At 39.2% G+C, this 17,978-nt stretch overlaps 3 protein-coding genes across 5 annotated transcripts in view; 1 reads left to right on the forward strand and 2 right to left on the reverse strand.

Annotated features, from left to right (window-relative positions):
* Positions 1-9,161, reverse strand: part of mettl1 (methyltransferase 1, tRNA methylguanosine) — a 113,684-nt gene extending 104,523 nt beyond the window's left edge. Inside the window, exons 1-2 of one of the 2 annotated variants that reach the window (XM_051672382.1) lie at positions 8,865-9,161; positions 8,631-8,767 (exon numbers count right to left, since the gene is read on the reverse strand). In XM_051672382.1, coding sequence (XP_051528342.1) covers positions 8,631-8,767; positions 8,865-8,944 — 217 coding nt within the window. In that variant the 5' untranslated portion in view covers positions 8,945-9,161. The remainder of the gene's footprint in view (positions 1-8,630; positions 8,768-8,864) is intronic. The other variant, XM_051672381.1, reaches the window with a different exon arrangement.
* A 172-nt stretch (positions 9,162-9,333) lies between these two features.
* LOC127425964 (uncharacterized) lies at positions 9,334-13,613 on the forward strand. Of its 2 annotated transcripts, XM_051672351.1 has the most exons (4): positions 9,334-10,642; positions 10,907-10,999; positions 11,335-11,452; positions 11,613-13,613. In XM_051672351.1, the coding sequence occupies exon 4, from the start codon at positions 11,661-11,663 to the stop codon at positions 12,819-12,821; it is 1,161 nt and encodes a 386-aa protein (XP_051528311.1). In that variant the 5' UTR covers positions 9,334-10,642; positions 10,907-10,999; positions 11,335-11,452; positions 11,613-11,660; the 3' UTR covers positions 12,822-13,613. The 2 variants fall into 2 exon arrangements, with proteins under 2 accessions (XP_051528311.1, XP_051528312.1); XM_051672352.1 differs by having other exon boundaries at positions 11,335-13,613.
* A 244-nt stretch (positions 13,614-13,857) lies between these two features.
* On the reverse strand, positions 13,858-16,147 carry LOC127425973 (recQ-like DNA helicase BLM). The gene is made up of 2 exons (XM_051672367.1): positions 15,611-16,147; positions 13,858-15,189 (listed from the first exon to the last, which is right to left on the reverse strand). Exon 2 carries the CDS (start codon positions 14,959-14,961, stop codon positions 14,005-14,007), a length of 957 nt encoding a protein of 318 aa, XP_051528327.1. The 5' UTR covers positions 14,962-15,189; positions 15,611-16,147; the 3' UTR covers positions 13,858-14,004.
* Positions 16,148-17,978: the final 1,831 nt, after the last annotated feature.

Consider the following 17,978-nt stretch of genomic DNA (forward strand, 5'->3'; position numbering starts at 1 on the left):
AAATAATGCCTTTTATTAGGCTACTATGTATCATTGTATATAAAATATAAACATAAAAGTGCATATAAGTGAAAATTATTAGATCTCTTAAGGTCTATAAAGGTCTTAGATCACATCTAATATTCACAACGTGCTTTGTGGAGTTTGTGGTCTACAGATTTATTTATTTATTTTGGAAAGAATCTTATTTCAATGATTTGTCCACAAAATGATCCAAAATACAGCACAATCCATTGAAGAAACTGTTAATTTGTCCATCACACTCATTTTCATCCCATCAAAAAACAAATATGGTGCTACTGTGGATAAGGTCCATTTGTGCTTAGCTCCCAATGATTGCTGCTTGCTGCTATATTATATTATATTATGACCATCATGAAATTAAATGCCTTTGATCAAACATCAAAGATATCAAGTAGAAATATCCCACATCAAAGTTTCATGTAACACAACATAATAACCAGACTTTCATTCTGATGACAGTTACATCATGGCAACCAAAAAATATAATTCTATTGTATGTCTAAAAGCTGCTGAAATTTGACTGGTCGATGGTTTTGGAAAGAGCGCTTAATACACTCACACATCTGTACCTGTTCTGCCCATGCTCAGCTCGCACATGAACATCAATCAAATAAAAGGGAGTGTGATATTTTTGATCAAACTAAAATGTATTTGTAATCGCAATAAACAACAGAACAGAAACTATAATTGCATTACTGAAAAATAAATTCCTTGCATCACTTCATAATAGGAAAATATGCTCAATGATTGCGACAATAATTTAAAATCTAGTCACCATTGGCGACAGTCAGGATGTGTGCTTTCATATGCGGTTTCGTCAGAAATCATCTTGAGCTATTGAATACATCTTTAGAGCACCAGTGCGTCTTGTGCCGCTTTTCACCCTTTCTGTTGATATGAGCTCGCTGGCTGCATGCGACAACAAACATAGCACGAGCCATGATGTCCGATTCGTGAACAAATAACTCTTCTGAACAGGATCATTATAATGAATCACCCGACAAGAGCTCGTTTGAACTCAGGAGCTCAGGTTAGCAGTTTCAATTCGAGTCACTTTCTCAGCGAATCAGCCATCAGTGAGTTCACAACTGGGAGCGCAGACATTTCAAAATAGTAGTCCCATGTGTATTTTGGGCTTGTTTATAATTAAAAGTCCCGTGTTATGTACCAAATCTTTTTTTCCTGGTTATTACTGATTGGGATTGGAGTAGCACAATAAGCTGCATCTGGGATTTCATTCAGTTTGCACTCTTGTAGTTTTTGTGTCTGGGCCATCTAGCACAGTAAAGAAAGACTTTTTCGTTTTATTATATACATACATTTGAAGTCAGAAGTTTACATACACTTAGGTTGAAGTCATTAAAACTAATTTTTTAACCACTCCACAGATTTAATATTACCAAACTATAGTTCTGACAAGTCTTTTAAGAAATTTTTCCAACAACTGTTTACAGACAGATAGTTTCACTTTTAATTGACTATATCTCAATTCCAGTGGGTCAGAAGTTTACATACACTAAGTTAACTGTGCCTTTAAACAGCTTGGAAAATTCCAGAAAATGATGTCAAGCCTTTAGACAATTAGCTTCTGATAGGATGTGTACTGAATTGGAGGTGTACCTGTGGATGTATTTTAAGGCCTACCTTCAAACTCAGTGCCTCTTTGCTTGACATCATGGGAAAATCAAAAGAAATTAGTCAAGACCTCAGAAAAAAACATTGTGGACCTCCACAAGTCTGGTTCATCCTTGGGAGCAATTTCCAAATGCCTGAAGGTACCACGTTCATCTGTAAACAATAGCACGCATGTATAAACACCATGGGACCACGCAGCCATCATACCGCTCGGGAAGGAGAAGCATTCTGTCTCCTAGAGATGAACATAGTTTGGTGCGTCAATCCCAGAACAACAGCAAAGGACCTTGTGAAGATGCTGGAGGAAACAGGTAGACAAGTATCTTGTCTAAAGCCAGACTACAGTTTGCAAGTGCACATGGGGACAAAGATCTTACTTTTTGGAGAAATGTCCTCTGGTCTAATGAAACAAAAATGTAACTGTTTGGCCATAATTACAAGATGGCGCCACAGATGGCTGCCTTGGTGTGTAGCTTTTCAGTTCTTTTGTTGTTTTTGTTTGTTTGTCCTGTGTTTAGTAATATTTTTCCAGTCAGTTTTACCAGGGACAAACTGCTGAACATTCGGCAGCATATACCAGACAACCTTTTCCCGGTTTTTGAATATTTGTCCATTTTGCTGGACATTTTAGTCGGAGGCGCGGCTGTGTTGTTTGGGAGATGCAGGCGAGGGAGACGAGCAGGCACACTGGTCAGGCTCCGTCGGTGCGGCTTTCGAACAGTGCTGCAGAGTATTCATCTAACGAATCTCAGCTCTCTTCCTAACAAATTGGACAAACTACATCTCATCACCCACACAAACAAGGACTTTTCAATCTCTGCTGCCTTGTGCTTCACAGAAACCTGACCTGCTTCAATTGCACGGATTGGAGTGTTTTTGAGGCTGTAGACACCAATCTGTACGAGCTCACAGATACTGTTACATCATATATCAGTTTCTGTGAGGATATGTGCATTCCTACTAGGACTTATTTAAAGTTCAACAACGACAAACCGTGGTTTACAGCAGAGCTCAGGCAGCTTCGTCAGGCCAAAGGGGATGCTTACATGGGTGGGAATAAAGTCTTGTACAATCAGACCAGGAACACACTGAACAAGGAAATCAGAGTGGCTAAAAGATACTCTGAGAAGCTGAAAAACAAGTTCAGCTAACGACCCTGCATCAGTGTGGATTGGCATAAAACAACTCACAAATTAACCCTGTGATGGACCAACAACTGGCTGACGACCTGAATGTGTTCTACTGCATATTTGAAAAGCCCAATTTCACACGCCACACCCACTCTGACCTTCACTTCACACAAACACCAACAACTCCTGCAACCCCCCTCCTGCTACTCAACCTGCACTTAAGATCTGTGAAAATGATGTGAGCCGCGTCTTTCGGAAAGAAAAGACGAGGAAAACTTCAGGCCCAGATGGAGTCTCACCAGCGTGTCTTCGATCCTGTGCTAACCAGCTGGCCCCCATCTTCACACAGATCTTCAACAGATCACTGGAGCAGTGTGAAGTCCCATGCTGCTTCAAATGCTCAATCATTACTCCTGTACCAAAGAAACCAAAAATCACAGGACTTAATGACTACAGACCTGTCGCCCTGACGTCTGCGGTCATGAAATCATTTGAGAGACTGGTGTTGGCCCACCTGGAGAACATCACTGAACCCTTTCTAGATCCCCTTCAATTTGCTTATCGAGCAAACAGGTCTGTGGATGATGCAGTCAACATGGGATTGCAACATATCCTGCAACATCTGGACAGACCAAGGACATATGCAAGGATCCTTTTTGTGGACTTCAGTTTGGCTTTCAATACCATCATCCCAGCTATACTCCAGAATAAATGACACCAACACTCTGTTCCCAGGTCTATCTGTCAGTGGATTACCAGCTTTCTGATGGACAGGCAGCAGCTTGTGAGACAGTGGAAACTCACTTCCAGCACCTGTACAATCAGCACTGGTGCCCCCCCAAGGGATGTGTGCTCTCCCCACTACTCATCTCCCTCTATACCAATGACTGCATCGCCAAGGATCCCTCGGTCAAGTTCCTGAAGTTTGCAGACGACACTACAGTTGTCGGCCTCATCTGAGATGACGATGAGTCTGCATACAGAAGGGAGGTTGAACAGCTGGCCATCTGGTGCAGTCAAAACAACCTTGAGCTGAACATGCTCAAAACGGTGGAGATGATTGTGGACTTTAGGAGGAACACCCCAACACTGACCCCCCTCATCATTCTAAACAGCACTGTGGCAGAAGTGGAGTCATTCAGGTTCTTGGGCACTACCATCTCACAGCACCTGAAGTGGGAGACACACATTGACTCCATTGTGAAAAAGGCCCAGCAGAGGTTGTACTTCCTTCACCAGCTGAGGAAGTTCAACTTGCCACAGGCGCTGCTAATACAGTTCAACTCAGCACTCATTGAGTCTGTCCTCTGCACTTCAATATCTGTCTGGTTTGATTCAGCTATGAAATCAGACATCAGAAGATTACAAAGGACAGTTCGGACTGCTGAGAGGATTATTGGTTGCCCCCTGCCCCCCCTTCAAGAACTATACACTTCCAGAGTGAGGAAAAAGGCTGGAAAAATCACTCTTTTTGAACTGTTGCCTTCTGGTCGACGCTTCAGAGCTCTGAGCACCAGAACCGTCAGGAACAGGAACAGTTTTTTTCCCTCAGGCTATCCATCTCATGAACAGTTAAATTGCCCAATTGAGCAATAACTATGTGCAATACACCATTTAGTCTTTTTTGTATTTATCCAACCTCTTCTGCCATTTCATTCCTTTGAAGAAAATAAATAAAAAATTTGCAATGTACATAACAGATTGTATTTGCACTGTACATAACAGATAACAGATTTGTATTAGATTTGCACAACGTATGTGTATGTACATATGTGTATAATTATTTTTATTATTATGTATGTCTTGCTGCTGTTTTTGTATTGTTTTTGTATTGTTGTACACTGGAAGCTCCTGTCACCTAGACAAATTCCTTGTATGTGTAAGCTGATTCTGATAATTACCATCGTTATGTTTGGAGGAAAAAAGGTGAGGCTTGCAAGCCGAAGAACACCATCCCAACCGTGAAGCATGTGGGTGGCAGCATCATGTTGTGGGGGTGCTTTGCTGCAAGAGGGACTTGTGCACTTCACAAAATAGATGGCATCATAAAGAAGGAAAATTATGTGGATATATTGAAGCGAAATCAAGACATTAGCCTGGAAGTTAAAGCTCAGTCGCAAATGTGTCTTCCAAATGGACAATGACCCCAAGTACACCTACAAATTTGCGGCAAAATGGCTTAAGGACAACAAAGTCAAGATATTGGAGTGGCCATCACAAAGCCCTGAGCTCAATCCAATAGAAAATTTGTGGGCAGAACTGAAAAAGCGTGTGCGAGCAAGGTGGCCTACAAACCTGACTCAGTTACAACTTACTGTGAAGAGCTTGTGGAAGGCTAACAAAACGTTTGATCCAAGCTAAACAATTGAACTGCCTAGCAACCAGATGGGGTTACCCTTGCAACCAAGTAACAAATCAAATATCTCAGCATCAGAACATCATAGAGACTTCCAGGTTGGGTCATTTGACTCAGGTTAGCAAGGCACCTTATTAGTATCACCCTGGTAACTGCCTAGCAACCAAGTGCAAAAGCCTAGCAAAGCAACATGTTAGCAATGTCTAGCTAAGTGTTAAAACATGCTAGCAACATGCTAAAACATGTTAGCAATGCCTAGCTAAGCATTCTATATCAATAAACTTTCAAACTAGGCTTTTTCAAGCCAACCTAAAGTTTGTCCTGATGAACTTTACTTCTCTTGTTACAATTTGCTACACATACTTGCATACCTCAACTACAAATTTAAGTCAGGGTCTTATTAATTGAACATAGTACTGTGCATTTCTAGTTTAATTGTATCAAACTCGATTATAGTGAATATACTGGAACACTTAATAACAGCTGACATATCACAGATGTTTGAGGTAAAAATTTCAATGAGAAAAAACCAACAAGTGTTTTATCCCTGTTCTTCCCCTTCATTGCTGCTTGACTTTGGTGAAATTAAGCCATATCACTTGAAAGATATACAACCCCAACTCCAAAAATGTTGGTACAGTATGCAAAATGCCAATAAAAATAAAAGAGTGGAAATTGCAGGAATGTCCCTGGAACGAACGGCGTCTAGACGGCAGCATACGTTGCTCCAAAATTTGCACATATCTTTCTGCATTAATGGTGCCCTCACAGATGGGCACTGACACAACCCCATACCATGACAGACAATGGCTTTTGGACCCATCGCTGTTAACAGCTTGGATGGTCCTTTTCCTCTTTGGCCTGGAGAACAGGCAATTTTTCTTTGGTGAACATTGTTCTCAAAGCGCTGGATTATTTGCTACTGCATCTGTTGGCAAACTGGCGAGCCTCGAACCATCCTTGCGCTTGAAGGACTAGGCTTTTTTTTCCAAAAGTCCTTATATACTATAACACGATTGCCTCACCTGTTTAACATCACCTGTTTCACATCACCTTGTTATTTCAACTGGTCAGATTGTTATTAGTCCTAAATTGCCCCTGTCCTAACTTTTTTGGAATATGTTGCAGGTATTAATTTCAGAGAGGACCTTTATCTTCAAAAAGCAATGCTGTTGATTAGGTAAAACATGAAGTACCTTAAGTGTCTTTATATTGTTTTAGTTTAAATACAAGTCAAAGCTTTTTACAAATCACTCCTTTTTGTTTTTATTGCCATTTTGCATACTGTCCCAACTGTTTTTGAATTGGGGATGTAACTTTAATGAAACAAAAATAAAATTTTGGCTCTGGTTAATAAACCGCATTATTACTTTCTCAAGCTTTATAAATAGAAACAAAAGTTTAGCCAAGTTTTGTCACATCTCACATATGGGGTTTTGGTCACAAATATGGGCTGCGTCCAAAAACTGGAAGATGCAGTCTTCGGAGTATGCATGCGGAGGCAGGATGAAAAGAAGGTGCTTTTTAAACTGTTCTGAGACCAGTTTCCTTAAGAGTTCCATTAATTAAAAAACGCTGTCAGTTAAGCCATTAACTGATAAGGCAGCAAGTCAGCTAGCTACATCACATGAAACAGGTCAATACTGATCTTATAAGCAAACAGACATTGTTTCTTTGCATAGAGCAGAGATGCCCAAATTACGGCCTGCGGGCCAAGGTTGGCCTGTGATGACCTTTGATTTGGCCCTCATAGAGTGAAAAAAATTGGGGGGGAAAATCTGCTATTGACGCAGCTTTTCATTGCATTAATTTAGCAGTTTGCAAAGTAATGATTTTTTTGTGTAATGAAATCAGAAAGGAGGGGAACCAGGGCAACTTTAATATTTTAATATACTACAGTTTGCAGAGCCTGAAATTCGGTGCAGGATTGCGGGTATGAACACAGTTTTAATAATTCCCGCAATTTGGGAATTGGGCGTTCCAAATTTGGGAGAAAAGGGTTGAAATATCATAATTAATAATAATTCCTGCAATTTCCACGTTCATAATGTGGGAAATTCCCGCACACTTTTATTCACTTTACAGTGCAGCTTCAAATGAGTAAACCAATAGATCCAGATGAACAAATCAAATCAATAAACTTGTTTTTGTATCAAACTGTAATTCCAGAAGCTGTGCGAGTAAATCCGCTGTCTTTCACTTTCTCCGTCATGCAGCTGTCAGCAGTGTGAGCGTGTGCAGTGAAGCGCTTTGTTGCATACTGAACTTAAGATGTTACAGTTGTATAAACCTTTCTAAACCTGTTAATTCAACATGCAAATGGCGTTATACCATGTCTCCATAAGCAAGCGATCCGATAAAACTATATTGTTTCTGTTTATAATCAACAAAGCTGTTAACATTGCAAGCATGTGCGCCTTTCTTATCTTGCCACTCCCTCATTAGCACATTTGCAAGAAAGGCAGAAACAGCAAAAATTATTTTTGTAATGTACCAGCTGCATGGTGAAGAGAGACACTTAAACACCTGTTAAATCTCTTATCTCCATCTCTAGTTCCATACAGGGTTGGAAATTAACGGGAGAGTCTGGGCAAAAAAAATTCCCCTACAATCTGATATAGTTCCAAATTAATATACCCATTGTGTTCTTCAATTGAATTTTCGCTGAACATGTTTGTTTTTTGACACTATTGTGCAGATGTTGCCAATTCAGAGGCAGATGCTTGCGCCATAAACGTGCACAGACATACACTCTGCTTCTCAAGCTCCATCAGTTTAATGTCGTGCTCCCGCTCTAACAATACCAAATGCTACCAAATCTGGAGAAATGCTGTTATCTACTCCTCCGTGTCAGTTCATTTGTTTTGTAGGCTGTTAATTTAATAGCCAAAATATTTGGAAATTTGTGAAGGAGGGAGAGAAAATAATTCTGTAACAATGTACATTATGCAATGTAGAGATCATGCAATTTTGTAATTATTGAAACATGCCATTTTAAAATTTAATGAATTGTTCAAATTAAAGTATTTGACAAAAGAATGACGTCATAAGGCTAGAAAAGAAATTACCTCTCTAATTTGTTAAATTTGCAGATGACTGTTTTAAGTGGATAAGTTTACTAAAACTTTATTTGTTTTTACAGAATTTAATTATACTGTTCTTGCACATTTTTATCTAAGAAAATGTTTTCTTTACTAAATGATAATTATACACAATTTTCAGAAATGAATTTCAGGCCCTGAGTTTGTTATAATGCAATGTTCTCTTTTGGCCCATGGCCCTCAATCAAGTTTGATTTACGGCCCTATGTAGGAAAAAGTTTAGGCACCTCTGGCACAGAGCATAAAATATATTATAGAGTTGTCTCTCGGAACAGAATGGGTTTAGACCTACTTTATCAGCCAGAACTAATGTTTTTGTTCCATTGTGACTTTTATTTCTACACTTCATATGTGACAATTTATGAGTAAATAAATATAAATTACCAAGAAGTCCGCCATAGCCACAACCGATGTCAGCAAGCTCCACCTGCGCTTTCATTTTATCGGAACTCTCGTTTCCATTTGGGTTGAAATATTCTGGGTAAAGATGTGACCAATCCATCTCTTCCGGACCAACTGGACTGACAAAATAAACAAAAATCAAACACTGAATAAAGGGCAAATAAGACAGCACTATAAAGACATTTAACGAGTTTGGAGAAGGTACTTTAGTCTTACTACTCAAATGTGTGGTCAGACATCGGGTTAGAATGAGCTCTCTGTCGATAATAGCGCTTTTGCGGCATAGGCACGCTCATTGTGCTCAGTGTAAACCCCTCGCCTTGTCCGTTTGTAGAAATTCAAAGAAAACAACTCGTGTTGACTTCAATTTTTAACTCCACATGCGGTATTTCTTCTTTGTTGGAAATGCAGTGGAGAAGCTGTAGCATGACTGCCCTCTGCTGGTGAAGAATGTGATGAGTTTATCAGAGAAGAACAGCGGTACTGAACACGTAGTCTCGCGTAGCCAGACCTTCAGACTGACGGCAGAAGGTCTGGACTCCATGGCAGCTTTCATTGGCCAAGGACCACCCATGAGGCCGTTTGACCGACATGTAAAACAACCAATCACAGTTCTCTTTGTTCAGCGTCACGTTTAGGGGCGTGGAAATGTCCTCACAATAACAGACCGGCGTGCAACCAGTAAGTCATTAGAGTAACCCGCATTGAAAGTCAAAGAAGAAAAAGAAGTCAGTCAGTCAGTCAGTCATTTATTCAGGAACGTCGCAAAGGTTTATAACAACAATGGCGCATCAGTCTCCAAAAGTACCTCTTAGCAAAACACCTAGGAAGTCGGTTGTAAACATATGCAGACTTTGTTCAGAGAACTTCAAAGCATCTAAAACTAAAAAACACATTATTTCGTAGACACGATTCTTCAGACAAAGCTGAATTTACTGTTGTGCTAGAGAAGTTTGTTGGCAAGCTTTATGACACATGTTTGGCGATCTGCACCTCTTGCTGAAGTCTATTAATGAGGTACAGCAGCGTTTCCAAAGAAGTTGTACGACTAAAATATAAATGACGTGCAGTAAGACCAGGGAGAAACGATGTGCACCATCAACGCCAACACAAGAGCAGAAGAAACGACTTACTGTTTCCGAATGCAGCCCTGCAAGACGTGAAATGTTTGATCGACCGTCACCTGATGTAAACACTGCGTCAACAACTGTACAGGATACTGTTAGTAGTAAAACTGTTGTTATGGTGAGTTCGTCACAGAAAGTTCAGCAGACGAGAGGTGTAAAGAGACCTATGAGGACCCCAGTAAATAATATTACCAGGGGACTTTGGCCAAGAATTTAATGAAAATTCCTGGGCAGTCTCAGTAGGTCATTGATGTGGTCCTCAAGCAAGTTGAGAAGGAATGTCGAATTTTAACAGGCAACAAGTTCCATTCTGTAGTACAACACACTACGCCATGGCACCTGGCTGATTTGAAGTGTGAACAAGTGTTGGCTGAATAGAGGACTGCAGCACCAAAATTTATGTAGTTCCTAAAATGTGCAAGTGCAGCAACAAACTTGACCAAGCATAACACTAAAGGAGCAAGGATTCATAAAAGAAGATCCTGGAGCAGAAAGAAGCCAGAGGTGACAATGGCTGGCCTGATACTTCTTAAAGCAAGGTCAAAATTCATGGCATCTCCTATGTACCGAAATTCAATGGTGTTGATACATGGTGGTGCAAAGAAAAGATGTATTGACAGATTCAATAGGATTGGAGTTTATGTGAATCACTCAGCAACCCTAAAGAAGATCAAAGAGATTGCAGATACATGGGATGCTGGAATTCTAGAATGGAAAAAAGTAATGTGTGACAGCCCAAGCCTTGAAGACTTGTCATGGATGGATGAACCAGGTTGCAGCACTTCTTTCCTATCTGATCATACGTACCACTGTGAAGAGAAAGAAGTGGAAGAAGTCTTCACTGACACCAGCAGTGAAAGTGAAGGGGTTTGTAAGATTTGGTCTAATATTTGTTTATATATTGTATATGAAGGACTTTACCACCATAGGAAAACATTGTCATAATTTACTCACTATGATTTCATTCCAAAGTTGTATTACTTTCATTTCTCTGTAACCCCAAAAAAAGATATTTAATTTTTTTCCACCTTATGGAATTACTTAACATTAAATTAATAGAATTCTATAACAAACGTTCACAGAAATTTCATAGTTATGTTAATTTTCTTATTTTATTTTTTTCATTAATAGGAGCTCACAGATCATGACACAAGAGCTTCTAGAAGAACTGAGTCAGGCTGCACAGATGGGTCGTCACCAACTGCAATGGCACTGGAGTCTCAGGTGAGAGTTGGTATTTTGCATTGAAGAGCCAAAACATGCAGCCAGTCTGGCACAAACAGTTACGCCACTGTTCCAAAAACACTGAGATCATATTTTTCACTGGCATCATGTAATCAAACCATATTAAGCAGGTTGTCGTAATGTTTTGTCTCATCTGTTTAAATCTAATTTAATGTTTCAATATAATTATGATGATGTTACGTAGGGAAGTCCATGCAATGCTCTATTAAAAATTGATTTTTTACTCCATTAAAATATGTGTAACACTTAAAGAAAAATGGTCATTTTAAGTTTAGTAACTAATTTTCCTCTTTCTCTCTGGAACACACACCCAGGACACCTGTGCAGATCACAACTGATAATTTGGATCTCATAGTGACACCACATACAATGACCATCAGCCATCAACGTATGGACTACCACTGGCTGCTGATGGGGGGCAACCATGAATGAGTGAGTGCTGATTTCTTACCCAGAGAGAGCTCTGTGTCTATAATGGATGTACCACTCTCTGAAATTTTAACAAACTTGGAGGACAGACAGATGCTCCACTCCGAATTTAAAGTATTGGTTGGTCGTGTAGTTAATTCAGCATTTTGCTGCATTCAAACAGTTCTCCAACATCGTACAGTGGCACATTCCTCATCTGTACAGTGACATCATGGCACAAAAGACAGAAATCACTCCCCTGGGACTTCTTGAGGTGGATGAGAAGGTATCTGCAGATATGGTGAAAGCAATGCAGTACATCAATCAGCGATACGTTCCTTACACGTCTGATTTAGATAATGGAAATTACATCTCAAAGCCAGTAGTACATGTGATTTTGGCTGGTGACCATCTGACCAAGCAGAATGCTGATGCTGCCATCAGAGCAAAAGCAAATGAAGACACATCATTCGAAAGATTGGAAGGCCTAGTTCCAGTTATTGTGGACTTTCATTGTTCCACAAACTTCAATGACGTAATTTTTAAAAGATTCTACAATTCATGTTCACAGTGTGATTCCGGTTCTTTGTTCCACCTCAGAAATGTTGTCCACAGGACCAATGTGACTAAATCAGCCTTGGGGGACAAGTACAGGCCATGCAACACTTTCATCCAAGATGTGTTGGATGCGTCCATCATTGCCGTTGGTCTCCATCATTTCTCATTACACACAGAGGAGGACATGCCAGCATCCATACCAACCTCTTTTCTCTCCAATGAGGAGAAGCAAGATTGGTTTGATGAACAACTCCTAAACATCGTTGACACATACATTCTCAATGAATCTCCAGAATTTCATAACATGTTGCAAGGCAATCTCCAAAATCCTCCACAGAGCCCAGTTGTACCTCAACCAATTGTGTGCCAGATGCCAAGGTGCAACCATCCACCTTTCAAAAGACAACATGATCTAACAGAACACTTCAAGAAATACCATGGCATTTCTGTGTGTGATCACAGAGAAAAAAGTGGTGTCAATGCTGTTGAACAGCACCAAGAAGATTATGTATTCAACTATCACAGTGCCTTCTTAAAGATGGGGCTTTTGGAGCATGACTTCCAAGACTCTGTGAGAGAGGGGGATGGAAAAAGGACCTGCCATCTTGGGAAATTTAAAATGCTTCATTTTAAAGAGGCGCAGAGATACAAGTACAGCTTGGAGGCTCTGAAATTACAATTTGACCTTCAAGCACTGCAGAGTCCCAGAGTCGGCCACAGAATGATGTGGAACAGAACTGTAAATGTTACTGGGGGTGCTGGCAAGAACGTGGCATTGGATCTGAATTGCGAACATTATGTTCGATACGCAATCTCAATCTGGGTGCAAATGTAAATTTCCCAAGCGTGCAACAAATCAGCAGAACACTTCAAAGGCAGAGAAAGATAATGGACAATTATGATACAGATGTTCAGCTAACTCCAGAATCTGGGAAACACACAATGGCATCCAAGGAGGAAGACATCAATGCAATGGTCGCTGTACTGAAACAACAAGAAATCTACAAAGTCACACTTGGTAGATGTTATGCTGCTTTTCCGTCATTTAATGCAAATCCGCCTCACAACCTTACATCCAAACATTTAACTGGCTGGATTTGGGAACACAAGCAAAAATGTCATTGTTCTCAGATATTAAAAAAAAAAAAAACACCATGACCTAAAACATATAGATAATGTGCAGACCAAATAAAGGTCACGTAGAACTTGGATCTGGTCACATACAATCTTTGGACTTTAATTAGATTTTTATATTTACATTTTTTGGGGGGGTAATTTTGCTTTTATATTTTTTTAGAATACAGGGCAGCATGATGTATATGTAAATAAATGAAGAAAAAAAACAACAACAGTAAAAACCTGGAAATGTAAAAAGTGTTTCACAGTGTTTGTTTTTTGAATGTTGATGCTGAATGTTAACTTAAGATTATAAAAATGCATGTGAATTCCTTTTTTTTTTTTTTCCCATGTTTACAACTAATAAATACTTCTACAATTCTGACAAATATACAATGTCTCCAGCATTTCATTAATAGCAATGACAAAATTAAAAGATGTTTACACATTTAATTTTTAACCTTCACTTTTCTATGTAAAATATTAATGTAAAGCAAAGTAATGCATGACGGAAAACATTTTCTCCAATGAAAATCAAGTATTTTACAGTAAATGTATTGTTTGTACTGGGACAAACATATGAATACAAATGGAAAAAAAAAACTTTCCAGTAAATTGAGTGAATCTGCTCAAAAGGTGTCATCCTTTTTGATTAAGATAATTATAATTAGTTAGATGTAAATGGCTTACCAGAAAAATAATGGTTCAATCTCTGTTATAATGGCAGTGTAATTAAATGAAGAATGCCAAAATACTTAAGATTAAACATTTTTTTATTTTCAACAGGTTGACAATGACAACTAACTTTTCACTTTCAGTTTTGAAATCAAATAGTACAGAAGTACAGAAAAATATAAGAAATTAAGCTGTATCTTACATTTGACATATAACAGAAGATTAATTCACTCATCTAACGACAATGCATCAAATGCAGAGACATTCACACTGTCATCAGCACAGTTGCTGTCAACGTCTGATTCACAGTCTCCAAACACATCCATTATAGTTTCAAGAATGGTCTTGGCTTGATTAAGATCATACACATGAACTCGGCAAGTTATGTCATCAGTGCTAAACAGTGTCTCACATGACTGCAGGGTCTCACTCATGATTGTGTCTTTTGTTGAGTAGTGTTCCTGCAATGTGTGGTAAACTGAAATATTTCCACATAATCCATGATCCACGTCTCCCTCAAGCCTGTCCATCAACATCTGACAGAGTGATTCTCTTTGATGATCACTGACAGTTCTCAGTTTGTGTGCAATTGACTTTGCAGCATGAAGTTCCAGGTCACTGGCATTACCATCATAACTGTCCTTGCACTGACACATCTTAGCACAATTGTCACAGCAGGCATGTTTTACTGCAAGGGGCTGCACAACCTCCCCAACAAACAAGTACAGCAGTTGAGTTCTTCTGCAGGAACTGTCATTACTGACATATTCACGCATTTTCTCTGAAATGCCGATTAGCTGTTTTCCATGATACAGAATGAGATAATGGGACATAGAGCCACCTCTCCCTGCTCTCCCATATGCTTGCATGTATGTTTGAATGTCTTTTGGTGGCCCATATTGAACTACATGTTGTACATTTTTTAAATCCACTCCCATGCCCAAAGCCGACGTTGCGAACACCACTCTGGGGTCTGTGAGAGCCTGAATTATATGTTTTTTCCCACTGTCTGATGTCATTGAATGAAACATGTCAACAATTCTTTGTCCAAGGGAGGCAAGGAACACATCAAAAAAACAGCATTGAACAGTCAGATATTGTTTTGCAATAAATGATAGTACGTGCAGTGTGTGGACCCTTAACCGCGAGTTTGTTGACAAGCCAGGAAAATGTATTTGTTGCATCAGAAGACACTTTTTTAACTGCAAGTCTGATGTTGCTCTGATCGGGGCTTCTGACAACTTCCAAGCACTTCTGTAGTCCTAAGTGCTTCATTATTTGCTTTCGTGTTGTCAAAGACACTGTAGCAGTTAGGGCCAGCACTGGTAAGGAGATGGGCAGGAGGGATCTGAGCTCACCAACCAAACCACACCACTTTCTGAATGAGGCATCACTTCCATGGTGTTCCCCCCCTGCAGCAGACACACACAAAGCATTTGTTATTATGTTTGTTGTTGTCACTACAACGTGTTTCATTACTAACATGTATTTATGCAATGTATTTGTCCTTTTATAGTTAAAAATGTTTAACAGGACCACTGCCATTTAATTATCAAAGCTTAAGATATAGGAATTCCTTAAAATATACATGGATATAATAACTAATAAATTGTTGGTCACAGTACTATATAACGCAACTTTTAATACTAATCAATTTATAATACAGCTGTAATTATACGCATATCCACAAATAATAAATTACAAACTTTAAAAGCAGCAAATAATGTAAAGGCAAGATTAAGCAAGAAACATGTTTTGAGGGTTATATAAGTATTCACACAGATATTTCCACTAAAACCAAATAGCATCTGAATCAAGAATTCCATGACTTACCATTGTACAACGGTGTGCACTTCGTCAACAGCCATTCCGATAAGACGCTCCCGGTAAACATCTGTTTGGAGCATATCTCTCCACTTTTTATCACCTACAAGCAATTCTGAAGACCCGAACACAAGACTGAATCGGCCAGCCTCGATGTCAGCGTCTGTTCTTTCATGCTTACCCGCATGTGCGGCTGATATCCCCTTCTCAGTTAGGTACTTTACTTAATCTTCCATGATCGATATGAGGGGGCACACACCTATTAAAACTGGATCAGTAGGTAATCCTTCCAAATGCTGGCAAAGGGTCGGCTAGGCTTGGAAAATAATACTCTTGCCAAATCCTGTCAGCAAACAGGTTAAAATATCTCTTTTGGATTCCACTAAATGCCTCAAGCAAAACTCTTGGACGTCTTTTAAAGAGTCTATGCCGTGAACCTCGCATACTTTTGAGAATCCAGCGTTTAGCTGATCTTGATAAATGATCATTCTCACCCATGTATACACGACAGCTTTTCTTTTTCGATCAGACGTCTTTGCTTTGTTTCCAGGCGGACCGTTTAAGAACGCGACACTCACGTCTCCCGGAAATCCTGTAGAATCAAACCAATCAGATGACGACTTCGAAACTCCTGAAGTGTTTCCAGTTAAGTGTGCCATATGCATCAGACATTCAGCCAACGTTCCGTGGGCGTAACACCTAATGCCATGATTTATATTTGTTAATTTCACTTAAAGTTGGTTTATGTATAAATAAAAATGGTAAATAATTTCATTGCAATATAATCTTTAGATCTACATATTTTTTCAATAAATAATTATATTAAATTATAGTAAAAATGTTAAATTAATCAGTTAGCAAAGAATTTAAAATTACAATTAAAAACTGATATTGATAGATAGATTGATTGATTCTCTGAATGGTGATTCATGAGACTGTCACCACATTTAGACAACATTATGCCAAGACATCAAAGATGCTAAATTGCGAACAGATTTTTAAATATCGAACGGTGTTGCCATGGCGATTCACTAAATTAATGGCAAAAATAGGCAAACAGGAAGTGTCTCATATATTCTGCGTGCATTGTGTGATTTAGATTAAAATTGATTTGTATGTTTTTTCTTGGGGGCTAATCACATGGATGTGGCTATTGTGGGTCACGGTCATAGCACCACCAACTGGCAGCAGGAAGTGTGGCACTTACAACAGACTTGGAAAAAGTTATCTTACATTTACCCAAATTGCTTAAATTGTTTAGACACTGCTGATGGAAAATTTTGAAGGGATGCTTGATAGTTTTAATAGTGTTGTCATGGCAATGGATTAAATTACATGAAGTTGTAGTCAAACTGGAATTGTGGCATATATCTATTACCCATTGTATGTTTAGGGTCCAAGTTTACATTAATGTTGAGTTGTTTTTTGTAATTAACATTTTTTATTAAATCTTATAATAACAAAACACACACACACACACACACACACACACACACACACACACACACACACACACACACACACACACACATATATATATATATATATATATATATATATATATATATATATATACACACACACACATATATATACATAACATTTAAAACCCACAACTTGAATTGTATAAGATGCACCCTTGCATCTCTAGATGCAGACTTAACGTTTAAGAATCTTAGCCCACACTCCTTCCTCCAATGCCAAGTTGAAATCTTTCTCCCATACTCTCTTGAGAGAAGTTAAGGCTCCGTCCCCCAGACTCTGAATTAACAGGGAGTAGTACACTGATGCCTCATGACCTTTTCCAAAAGCCGCAATCACCTCTCCCAAAGCATCTGCCTCTTTAGGGGGGTGTGTGCATCTCCCAAAAACAGTACAAAGCAGGTGGCGCAGTTGTAAATACCTATAAAACTGAGGTCTGGGGATCCCAAAATGTTGGACCAAGTTTTCAAATGATCTCAACACTCCACTTTCATATAGGTCACCGAGTGTAGCAACACCCCTCACAATCCATTCTGGCCAGCAGAAAGGGGACTTGCCATTACACAATCTTGGGTTCTGCCATATGCTCGAGGCAACATTTAAATAAGTGTCCAATTTAAACAATCTGGACACTTTAGTCCATATTGAGTGTAAATGCGAAATAAACGGGTGTAGCTTAACTTTTCCGAATAGTTTGATAGAGATGCTTTGTAATGGCGAAATAGGGGCAAGAACTGCCTGTTCAATAACAAACCAGGGAGGGGCTCTCTCAGGTGGAAGTGACCAATGAGCCAAATGTCTGAGACTGAACGCATAGTAATAAAACAAAATCTTGGGTAGGCCTAGCCCACCTTTGTCTATTGGCCTATGTAACTTATTAAAATGCAATCTGGGA

Source organism: Myxocyprinus asiaticus, chromosome 35 (genome assembly GCF_019703515.2).
Source record: "Myxocyprinus asiaticus isolate MX2 ecotype Aquarium Trade chromosome 35, UBuf_Myxa_2, whole genome shotgun sequence".
Classification (NCBI taxonomy): domain Eukaryota; kingdom Metazoa; phylum Chordata; class Actinopteri; order Cypriniformes; family Catostomidae; genus Myxocyprinus; species Myxocyprinus asiaticus.

Bases quoted from the DNA above. Each gene is read 5' to 3' on its own strand.
- LOC127425964 (XM_051672351.1), top strand. From the start codon at position 11,661: ATGGCACAAAAGACAGAAATCACTCCCCTGGGACTTCTTGAGGTGGAT.
- LOC127425973 (XM_051672367.1), bottom strand. From the start codon at position 14,961: ATGCAACAAATACATTTTCCTGGCTTGTCAACAAACTCGCGGTTAAGG.